The sequence below is a fragment of the Bos grunniens genome, chromosome 3, assembly GCF_055505025.1.
Source record: "Bos grunniens cultivar Pamir isolate PY7600 chromosome 3, Bosgru_T2T1.0, whole genome shotgun sequence".
Classification (NCBI taxonomy): Eukaryota; Metazoa; Chordata; class Mammalia; order Artiodactyla; family Bovidae; genus Bos; species Bos grunniens.
The window spans coordinates 41445064-41457326 of record NC_141167.1 but is presented as its reverse complement, the minus strand read 5'-3'; the positions used below and the strand labels follow the sequence as shown (position 1 = coordinate 41457326).

General features: G+C 42.9%; 1 protein-coding gene across 4 annotated transcripts in view; it reads right to left on the bottom strand.

The window, feature by feature from the left end:
• DNAJC6 (DnaJ heat shock protein family (Hsp40) member C6) overlaps positions 1-12263 on the bottom strand; it is a 179958-nt gene that overhangs the window by 106932 nt on the left and 60763 nt on the right. The window contains exon 1 of one of the 4 annotated variants that reach the window (XM_086390404.1): positions 11900-12013. The exons of 1 other annotated variant lie outside the window; for it this stretch is intronic. Coding sequence is in view for 1 of the 3 variants with exons in the window: in XM_086390400.1 (XP_086246526.1) it covers positions 10701-10896 (196 nt within the window). In the remaining 2 variants the exon portion in view is untranslated. Of the gene's footprint in view, positions 1-10276; positions 10410-10700; positions 11030-11899; positions 12014-12263 lie in introns of those variants that run through there. 2 more of the 4 variants (XM_086390400.1, XM_086390403.1) reach the window with 2 other exon arrangements.

Sequence of the window (12263 nt, the reverse complement as noted above, 5' to 3'; positions counted from 1 at the left end):
GAGACACTGGTGAAGTGAATAAATGAAGGGCTATTCATGACATGATGCTTTCATCTACATGCCACTGTGCCTGTGAAACAGGCAGGGTCAGTATGACTTTTCTCACTTGGATTACCTGCCCAAGGTCACAGCTTGTAAATGGCAGAGCCAGAGCATAAATCTGGGGTTTCTGTGTCATGACTCCCTAATACCCCCACTGCTCAACAGCACTGACAAATTGAATTTGGAAATAATGAAAACAGAGCAATTTATCTAGGCTTCAGCATCAGGGGAAGGGAAGGGCCGAAGTAGGAGAGAGGGGCAGGGGGAAACGGCAAGGTATGATCTTGTACTCCCTCACTGCGAATTACTAAGTAAAATTCTTTCCTTCATCTGAATGAAATAAAGTTACCTTTGGGATGGAGGCTTCTGAAACCTCTCATCACCAAGTCACAGCAGGGAATACTTTGCTAATTGAAACAGTAAGTGAAATTTTAGGTAGGTCAGATGCATTTACCCAAACTGGAAAGTGACACCACTGTTCACACCTATTGGACAACATGCAGCAGGCTGGATCTAAGTCACACACACACACACACACACACACCCCCAAAACTACAGTCATCCGCACACTTCCTATGGCATGGGGCTCCAAGTTTCCCGACCATGCTGACTCACTGACTGGGAAGAAGGGAGGAGATCCAGACAGAAAAGGGGAAAGGAGAGAGAATGGAACAGAAGTATAGCAGAGGCAAAGAAGGAAAGAGGGAGCTGAAGAAGTTGAAGATGGAAGGAAAGGAGAAAGAGAAAGGAAGAAGCAAAAAGAGGGAAGGAGGACTGCAGAGGAGGAGAGAGGAGGAGAAACGGGGGTTTCTGTGCTGCGAGAACTCGTGCTGCAATGCTCAAGTGGCCCAGTGCTGGTACACGGCAGGCCTGGAGAACTACTAGGGTCAGGTTTTTTTCAGGTCCTTGTCTGTTTCCATAGAGACCAAGAGTTCCTGCTGCAGTAACATCTTCCAAGCTTCTCTGGTATCTGAACTTTCTTCCTGGGCCTCCATCACACAGCAATGAACCAGAGTCGAGGGCTCTGCAGGTGAGAAGGGGCATAAGGGCAGGCTGGCTACCCTACACCATCCTGGCCTCCAGCCTGGGTCCTGGACTCCGCCCAGTGGCATAGAGCTACAGTTCTAGCATTTCCAGTGAGTACCTTACTCCTCCCCCAGGTAAACATGGGTTCTGCTCCTGCCTCCTGTCCTCTCCCCTCCACAGTACTCCCCTGGAGATCTGCAGAGCCCAATGGGCAGCCTACCGAAATGCTGAGAGCCTGGTGAAAGCTTGTGCCAAGCTGACAGTAGATTCAGCCCTTCCACAAGCGTACCCACGGGGCATCTACAGCAGAGAAAACCAGTTGGTCGTATTTGCCACTTTTGCCCAAGACCAGAAGTACTACCTCCTCCCCTCCTGCCATCTGTGCCTCCAACCCCACATCTCATCAGAGTCCATTCTTTTTCTTTTTTTTTAAACTTGGCTGCATCAGGTCTTAGTTACAGCAGGTGGGATCTTTCATTCCAGCACATGGACTTACCTAGTTGTGGCACTCGGGCTTAGCTACTCCATGGCATGTGGGATTTAGATCCCCAACCAGGGATCAAACCTGAGTCCCTTGCATTGCAAGGCAAATTCTTAACCACAGGGACCATCAGGAAAGTCCCTGTCCATTTTTCTGTGTAATACTTTTGGGAGCAGCCTCTTCCTTCCAGTCTCATTGGCACTGCCCTGACTTGGGCCTTAGTTATTTCTCAGGTCATCAACTAAACTGCCCCGTAACTGTTCTCCCAGTCCTCCAGGTGTATGCTTGCTCTCAGTGCACCCCCTCCCTCCCTTTAGTAATTCCTTACTAAATCAGGAATTCCTGGAGTCTAGGAACCAGTGCTTTCAACCAGCACTCCAGGAACATCTGATGCAGCCAGGACACAGGTAGGAACCATGTACACAGATGCAAATTCTCCCAGCTTCCACACATTACACTCCTCTCTGGAGCTGCAGGAGACTCTGTGGGCCCTTTGCCTTCCTGTACCCATTCCTCCATTTTTAAAAAAGTTTATGTATTTTTTAACTGCACTGATACCAAGATGAACTGCTTACTTACATACTCATTTATTTTATGCTAGGTTTTTAAAAGAAATTGAAATCAAGATATTTTTATGGGCCTTCAAATTATTGCAGTCTCCAGGCACAATACCTGTTGGATAAGTCAGGCTTGCCTCAGCCAGATTCCCAAATCTTCAGCACCCTCTTACAGCCTACAAAGTAAAGTCCAACCTCGTCAGCAGGCTCAGTTGGAACTCTCTTCCAGCACCATCCACTAGAGCATCTTCCACCCACTTGGGCTTCAGCTTCCAGGTCTAAATGCAGGTCTCTCAACACACCGTGCACGATGGTACCACTGTGTCTTGGGCCTCAGCTCCAACCAATTTTCCTTTCCTTCTCCACCTGCTGACTTCAGGCTCAGACATCACTTTCCACTGTGGCCTTAGTCCTCCTGGCTCAAATTATGGCTCCTTCTTCTGCACCCCCTTCACACTTTCTCCATCTCTTATTATACCACCTATACGCCTGGTTCCAACGTGCACATCTTTCACAGCATAATATTTGTAAAATCATGAAAAGACTAACAACATATGCCAAACAAACCTGCAAGCCACCAGGTAGAGTACTCTAGTTGTAACATGCCAACAGTCATTTTCCACAAATACCAACCCAACACTACACAGAAGATACTGGGTCATCTGATTGCTTCCATGGTGGGGTTATCTGCATTGTTAACAGCTCATACAGTTGAACTTTAATGTTTATCCCCAGCACCTAAAATATTATGCTTTGATGCATTAATGAAATAAGAAGATATCTGGATCTAGACTATAGCCTGTGACATGTCAGGTAAAGTAATTAAAGGTAATAGAGACTGCCAGATCTCTTAACATGTCATGACATTTCCTAATTCCTTTGACTGTAAGGGACTAATTCTCATACACTGAGCTGCTCTGTCGAAAGCTTCCAAGTAGATTTTAAGAGAAATTATTTAATATACACTAACTGTAATTTAGTTTTTTCCTGAGTTACAAGTTTTGCCAACAAGAAAATGCACAATCTGAACTACAGGATTCTTTAAGTTACCTCAAAAGTATAGATTCTTTCCAAAAGGAGTTCAAGATGATGAATACAGGTTATAAAAAGCAGTAAGTCACCATAAAGTTTGTCTATTACTATTAACACACATGGTCAAAGGTGATACCAAAAACGTATTTAACACTAAACCTGAAAATGGCAAATATTCAAACCTTGGGATACTGATGAAGAAACATGCAGGTCTACAGAAAACAGTTGTCTAGTGTTAGTCTATTTTTTTTAATTATATATGTTTAATGTTTCTGTTTTTCTGCTGAAAAAGATACCTTGAGGAATCATACAATAAATTATATTTTTTGGTCAAGAAAGCAGTCTTTTGTAAAGCTATTAATCTCCACATTAGAAAATTCTTGGGAGTCTGAGAAATGTATTTAATCATCTTTCTCCCTGGTCTGATTTCCTTGCATATGAAAAATGCTCATTATTGAATTAGTCTAGCTTTTTGCCAACAGTTTAATTTTTTTCAAGTCTGGCCTCATTTCTGTGAAAATCTAGCTGTTTGCTTATTTTTAGGTTTAGATGGGCATATTTCATTATAAATGCCCTTTTTAAAAATTCAAATCCGTTCATGCTTTCAGTCATTCAAAGAATATCTATCAAGCTCCTAATAAATGCCAAGCAGTGACAAGAGTACAAAGGTGAATAAGACACAGGCTTGTTCTGAACTTTACTTAATGTCTAGAGGGACAGACAGACTAGGCAACATATCACAATTCAATGTGATGAGAGCTGTGACAGGGATGTGCGAGCCACTGAAGGAGCATGGAGATTGCTTCAACTCATGTAGCCTATCAGTTCAGTTTACTCGATCAGTCGTATCTGACTCATTGCGACCCCATGGACTGCAGCATGCCAGTCTTCCCTGTCCATCACCAACTCCCAAAGCTTGCTCAAACTCATGTCCATCGACTCAGTGATGCCATCCAACCACTGCATTCTCTGTCATCCCCTTCTTCTCTGCCTTTAATCTTTCCCAGCATCAGCATCTTTTCTAATGAGTCAGTTTTTTGCAACAGGTGGCCAAAGCATTGGAACTTCAGCTTCAGCATCAGTCCTTCCAATGAATATTCAGGACTGATCTCCTCTAGGATTGACTGCTTTGATCTCCTTGTAGTCCAACGGACTCTCAAGAGTCTTTTCCAACACCACAGTTCAAAGGCATCAGTTCTTCAGTGCTCAGCTTTCTTTATGGTCCAACTCTCACATCCATATATGACTACTGGAAAAACCACAGCTTTGACTAGATGAACCATTGTTGGCAAAGTAATGTCTCTGTTTTTTAATATGCTATCTAGGTTTGTTTTCTACCAAGGAGTAAGGGTCTTTTAATTTCATGGCTGTAGTCACCATCTGCAGTGATTTTGGAGCCCAAGAAAATAAAGTCTGTGGCTGTTTCCATTGTTTCCCCACCTATTTGTCATGAAGTGATGGAACTGGAAGCCATGATCTTCATTTTTTGAATCTTGAGTTAAGCCAGCTTTTTCACTCTCCTCTTTTACCTTCTTCAAGAGGCTCTTTAGTTTCTCTTCACTTTCTGCCATAAGGGTGATGTCATCTGCATATCTGAGATTATTGATATTTCTCCCAGCAATCTTGATTCCAGCTTATGCTTTATCCAGCCCAGCATTTCATATGATGTACTTTGCATATAAGTTAAATAAGCAGGGTGACAATATACACCCTTAGGTAGTACATCAACTGCCTTGATGTACTTATTTCCCAATTTGGAACCATACAGCCTATAGGGTTTTAAAATATGGAAGCCATGTCTTGAAGAATGAGTAGAAGATAAAATGGAAAAGTAGATATCTAGATGGCTTTGGGATAAGCTAGCCAAAGCTGAGTGAACAGTATATGCAGAAACAGAGATGGAGGTGGGAGGCAGGGGACCTACCAGTAGAGAAAGGAAACAAAGTTCTACTGGGATGGCTTTCTGACGTACTACAATGGGCTTCTGATGTCCAGTTGAGAACACTCTGGACCTAATTCCCAGAGCAGTAAAGACTCATATCCATTGACAAGATTTTGCTGTTCAGTCACTCAGTCGTGGCCAACTCTTTTTGACCCCATGGACTGCAGCATGCCAGGCTTCCCTGTCCTTCACCATCTCCCGTATTTGCTCAAACTCATGTCCATCAAGTTGGTGATGCCATCCAACCATCTCGTCCTCTGTTGCTCCCTTCTCCTCCTGCCCTCAATCTTTCCCAGCATCAGAGTCTTTTCCAATGAGTTGGCTCTTTGCATCAGGTGGCCAAAGTATTGGGGCTTCAATTGACAAGATATTGTTCCATAAATTTATGAAGCTCCACCAATTACACTCTTTTTCAGTGTTATATCAGGATTTAATAACCCTTCTCCAATACTCCTTTTGTTCTATCTCCTTTGTTTCCAGCATTTAAAAATTCCTTATATTTAATACAAAAGGAGACATTTGTCTTGTTTCACGAGGTTCAACATGAAAAAAAATACACTCATTTCAGCTCTCTCAGATACTTTTATTCCTTCTTACCTCAGGAAAAGAAGCAGATAGAAACATTTACTAATAAATTCTTCATTTCCAGTCTTATAGGCATTCCTCTATGGAATTTTACACAATATACTATGAGGAGAGCTTGTGTAACCTCAGGTAACTTGCTTAAGCTCTCTGTGCCTCAGTTTAACCAACTGTAAGAGGAAAATAACCATCATCCACCTTAAAGAATTCATATGAGCGTTAAACAAGATGGCATATGCACAATGCTTAGCACAATGCCTGGATTATAATCGCTAAATTGTAGCTATTTTATCATTAAGAGTTATTAAACAATTGTATATAAAGTATATGGTTACAACTTTGAATTTGTATTACAAATTATTATTATAATTTTAATCTTATATAGGCACACATGGTGGTGGTGATTTAGTTGCTAAGTCATGTCTGATTCTTGTGACCCCCTGGACTGTACCCACCAGGCTTCCCTGTCCATGGGATTTCCCAAATAAGAATAACGAAGTAGGTTGCCATCTCCTTCTCCAATATGCATACATATATACACACAATATATATTTATTTACATAAACTTTCAATAGGGATTATCTCTGGAGCAAGGGCCTATCTGAGAGGGGGAGATGGTACATTTCTACATTTTTCATTTTGTTCCTTAATGAAATCTTTTATTCTTTTTTAGTCAAGGGCATGGAAAACTTTTATAATAAAAACTGATGGAAAAAAAAAAAATCTTTGGAATGAGGTTGGATTTATTTTGAAATGTAGAAGGCAGAAAGGCTGAGTTTTGCCCAGATAAGAGAAAGGACTCTGTTCGAAGGAGAACAGTCCAAAGGTACTGCCTCAGGAGACAGTGAATGCTTCCTCACAGAAAGCCTACACCATAGGCTACATGGCTTCCCCTTCTAAGTCTATGAAACATAGCAGTCTCTAAGCATTTGAAATTTGACACAGATGCATCGTTAAATGGTTATCCAGAGTCACTCAAACTTTAGCCACAACTAAATAAGTTGGATGAATCAATTGTGCCTTCAATCTTCAAAACCCTTAAATGGGCAGGTATTCCTAAGTAAGTACTATCAGTACCCATATGTTGATGATATTTCAGTAATGAATTACGAAGTTATCCAAGTAAATATTTCATAAAGTTAAAGCCAGATTCAAATTGTGAATCCTGGGTTTGCTGCTGCTGCTGCTAAGTCGCTTCAGTCGTGTCCAACTCTGTGTGATCCCATAGATGGCAGCCCACCAGGCTCCCCCGTCCCTGGGGTTCTCCAGGCAAGAACACTGGAGTGGGTTGCCATTTCCTTCTCCAATGCATGAAAGTGAAAAGTGAAAGTGAAGTAGCTCAGTCATGTCCGACTCTTAGCAACCCCATGGACTGCAGCCTACCAGGCTCCTCCGTCCATGGGATTTTTCAGGCTGGAGTGGGGTGCCATTGCCTTCTCCAGAATCCTGGGTTTAAACACTACCTAAAACAGTATTTGTTGAAAGTAACTTCTATTTTCAAGTCAGATTCATATAAAGCAAGAAAACATTTTAGCATTCTTCATCATCCTTATACTTCATTAAATCATTGTAGCAGTTCTCATTATCCTTATACTTTTAAATCCCATTAAAATCTGGATTTTAATTGGTCTGTTTTATGACTTATCATTATGAATTTTTTAAGTAAAGCCTAATGTTGGAACATATTTGTGGATTCTACTTTCCATGGAAGGTAAAATACACAAAAGAGAAATATGGAGTTTCTGAGATAATGAGTTGGGATAGCTGCAATGCCATTTGGGATATGAGAGGATGACCTTTGAATGACAATCTTCTAGAGAATAATTTAAATGAAGAGAAAGTGAGCCAGGACAGACAGAGAGCTCTGCAGAACAAACCCAGCAAGGAGACTGCTCTGGAATCTACCTGGAGTCTGTTAACTTAGAAAGTCATTACACTTCTCTGAACATCTATCGGTCTTTCATCTAAGAACAGAGGGGAAAATCAAAGTAGACAAGGTTGCTTCCATTTCAACAATGACAGTATGCCTACATAGAAAGACAGCTTGGTTCAATGGGGAAACACTTAGACCTTAGAGTCAGACGACGTGAATCTAGCTGTCACTAACTTGCTATTTTACCTTGAGCAAGTCTCCTGCCATCTGTAAGAGTATTTCCTCATCTCATAAATTGGAAGGGCACAGATAGTAAAAAGAAGAAAAACTGCAAAAGTATTCTTACATTGTTTCAAGTCTCAGACTTAAGCTCTATGGTCAGAACTCTATGAGGATTCTCCTTTTGTAAATGGAGAACAAGTTTAAAGCATTTCTATATTTTCCATCTAGTAACAATAGTGCAGAGGTTTGATCCCAAGTCTCTAGACATGGACACATGCTGCTTACCCTATCTAACAGAATTCTGGGGAAATAAAATAAAGTGTACAAGTATTCTATTATAAATAGCTATAAAAGTGTAAGGCATTATTAAGACTAAGCTTTACATTCTCTAAGGGATCTTGACATATATTTTTTTCATTCTTAAACATTTTCATTAAAGCAAAAGCCCCATGAACCACCTACCCTATTCAGCACGTCAGTACAATCAGTTGAATAAATGGGCAAACTATTGCTAGTTTAGAAGTGATCCATAAGTTTAATACCTTAAACAAATGGACATATTTATACTGCACAAGGCCACTCTTCGAAAATCTTAGATGCTAGAACTATAATTAGATAAACAGGTATAGTTTCCCTGGTAAATGAAACTTCCTACCCACTACAGGAAAGCCCATTCTCAGAGACCAATCCCTCACCAAACAGCACTCTCCTGAAATGAATGCTAAAACAAAGCCACAATATTCTCCTAGCCTAAAGTGGGTGGGTGGAGATCTAGCAACCTCTTCATATAGTGCTAGTTTGATCAAGTTGAACAATCAACTCCTAGCAATAGCACTTTAGAAACTACAGTATTCTTAATAAAAATGGTTTTTCATTACAATAATTTATCAAAGCAATTCATTATTTTTCTCTAAAGCTATTAAAAAATCTGATTTCATAATGATGGGGGGGGGGAAATCCTCAAAAATCCAGAATTTAGCAGAATTTAGTAACTGTGTCCAAGTTACTGCCCCTATTGTAGGATGGTGCCCTAGAGATCAGAGGTGTCTCATTTACTACTGCATTCCATACAGTGCTTCCCTGGTGGCCCAGGCAGAAAAGCATCTGTCTACAATGTGGGAGACCTGGGTTCGTACCCTGGGTCGGGATCCCCTGGAGAAGGAAATGGCGATCCATTCCAGTACTATTGCCTGGAAAATCCCATGGACAGAGGAGCCTGGTAGGCTACAGTCCATGGGGTCGAAAAGAGTCGAACACGACTGAGCAACTTCACTTTCACTTTCCTTTTCCCTACAGTGCTTACTTAGCACAGTGCCTAGCACATATACAACCAGGCTCAGAAAATACATGTAGAATTTATTCTAGAAGGTAATATACTTTCAAAAACAAATTCCAATTTTAAAATGAAAATCTCTATAAAAATTAAATTACTTGGAATTTCATATTTCATTTCCTTGAAGTGAGGCTCCTCTGAACACATTTGGAAATGTTCATTTTCATTGCATTTATCTGTTATATGTACATTATGTTCCAAAAGAATTATAGTAGCATCATTTAGAGTATGGATCTTTTTTTAAGATTTAAAAGACACTACATCCTGTCAAAAGATAGTTTGTACCTTGATATAACACAGATTTGGAAAAACATAAATCAAATAATCATGCAAAACATCATACCAAAGCCCTTGAAACCATCAGTCCCTTAGGGATAATTTTAGCTTTAGTTTAAAACTGTCATGAAACAACATCCCATCAATACCTTATTTAACGTCAATAAGAACTTATATGGATAAAATCAGTTCTCAGCCTGGACACTTGAACACCTGTGGACAATATTTCATCACGCTATTAGGATGAAGAAAATAGAAAATGGTAGCCCAAGAAGAGTCATTACACAATTAAAAGAAAAGAAGCTTTTTTTTTGCAAAGTGCTGGAATTAAATTCAGCTTGGTTTCATTATCTCCCAAACAACTCAACACAAATCTTTCCTCCCAGAGTTCTCAGTTGTCCAGTATTAAAGTTACCAATATAGAACAAACCAAAGAGCACCTCAATTATACATTATCTTTACGTACACAGTCGTCCTATTTTGGCTCCTTGAAAAGGTAAGCAAACCACTATAATGACATTCCAGGTCAAATGTGGATATATTAAATAACTGTTCTACTATGGAAATCGCTAAAAGAGCATCTCCAAGAGAAAATCCAACTTGCTAAAACGCTTTCTAAAAGACGGCTGCAAGCCCAGATGCAAAGTTTAGAGACATTTCCATTTTCTTTACATGTAGAGGTTCATGAAATATTAATACACTCACTGCAAAAGTATAAAGATAAACAAGATCAAAGCCAACAACAGATGAAAACATTTTCATTGTGCAAAACGGCTCTAGATCCCAGGTAAAATTTGCTCAAGAAAGGTAACAGCATTAACCTTGGCACACAGCAGAGTGCAGAAGAGGCAGAGCTTTACAGAATTGTAAATAAGATCAGCACTGCAAGAATAATAATTGGAATAAATACCTTCGGCAGGCTGCAAAAGCAATCAGCACACTCGGCCCTTCACCTCTCCCCCTCATCCAGCTGGAGAGTGAAAGCCGCTGCCACTCCCCGCCTTCTTCCCAACCGCTCCTCGCGCCACCCCTCCCCAATCCTGTCCACCCTTACCCTCCCCTTTCCCCTTCTCTCCCCGCCCCCCAGCTGGTGTATCCAGCAGCCTAGAGAGATTAAGAGGCGCTCGCTACGGTCACCGGGCCTCCGGACTGATCTAACGTTTCCTAGCTCCCTGGACTAGAGAAATTAGAGACGCGACACCCTAGTGGTATTAGGTGCCTTCGCCTTCATCCTGTCCTCTCCCAAGCCCGGACTGGGTTGAGAGCTAGTGAACCGGGCCGCAACTGGAGGACCCTGCAGAGTTCAGCGGGGCGCTGCCCTCCCGCGGCGCTACCTGAGCTGTCCATGGTGCTGGCGCGGTCCTGAGGCTGCCGGGCGGGACTCCGCGCCGCTGCCGCCCCGGCGTTCACTCTCTGTTTGCCGCCGCCCCCGCCGCTCCCCGCACTTAGGTCCCCGTTACTGTCCACCAGCTGCAAGGATTCATAACCATCGTTGCTGGTCTTTTTCCGGTAGCTTCCGAGAAGGCTCATGAGCAAGCTCAGAGAAGGGGGGGCGGGGGGGAAATCAACCTGAGAAGACGAAGGGGTGGGGGTGGAAGGTGGAAAGGGCTAAAGGAGGAATTTTTTTTTTAAAGGGGGAAAAAAAAAATCAAGTGTCCCACATGACGCAAATAGGAAGGAAAGGGGGAGCGGCCGGCGGAGAGGAGCTTTGCGGGGCCCGGCGAAGCCACCGCCCTGGGCAGAGCGCGGCTCTGGGCGCCGGGCGCGAGGGCGCAGGGGAGGAGGGACGCGGGCGGGCAGGCGGGTGCGCGCGTCCCTGGTGCAGCCGCGGTGGAGCCGCCCGCCCTGCCGAGCTCCCGACCCGGGCCAGCCACCCTCTGTCTGGGGAGTGCCCGGAAGCAGTCCTATAGGTGTCGCCGCGTCGCCCCGCGCCGCGCGGCAGGGCAACTCCAAGCGCGGCTGGTCTGCGGGGAGGGAAGGAAAGAGAGAGTAAGGGAGGAGAGATTCTCGGAGAGGGGGCTGTTGAAGGCGGAAAATGGGGCGGGGTGGGAGGGGGAGGGGACTACTACGACTAGAGAGAAGGGTGTTTTCGCGCACGTGAGGTGAAGAAGAAAGGGGCTGGGTGTCTCAGCCTGGTAAGCTTTGGGGAGGAGAGGTTCTCTTGGTAAGATCCAGACACGCCCATTTTGTATAACTTAACCTATATTTGCTGGAAGATTCGGCGAGTCAAAGCCATCCCAACAGTTGCCCTCCGGGAGGACTGACTTAACTCAACTGAACAGAAAAAGAACGCATGTTATGCCAAGATAGAAAGAAACAGCAGTATTTTGCACATTTCCCGGAATGGGTAAAATCCCTAACGGAGACAGCAAAGACCTGGCTATTCTAACGCTAGGAGGCAGTTACAGCCTATTCCACCTAGGGAGGAGATGTGACTGTTTAGTAACTCTTTGTTGAACGAAAATATTGGCGGGGTGAGGCGGAGAGGGGACAAGGTTCAATCAGGTGCAGTTTCAGTTCTGACATCATTTACCTTGGGACCTAGAGCTAAGGAGTCTGCACCACTCAGCTATCGTGAGGGGATGGGTGGGAAGAAAGCTAGACAAGGATTTTCTTCCTAGTTTCTAGCTCCTCCCCCTTTTTTCTCTCATAGTGCGGAACACAAAGGGTAGTCACTAATTAATCAGAGGAGAATTAAGAAGCTAATGAAACCTAAGAGTCAGGAGTCATTTTTTGGAGAAGCCCCTTTCAGGACTAATGCACCTAATTTTATATCCGTGATTTTGTTTTCTTATTCTTAAACAGGGCCTCAACATTATATATTTCAAGCCTTATGAAACCAAGGCTTAACTCTGTTAAGTCTCAAAATGCAATTACCAAATGCTCACTTTCACCTG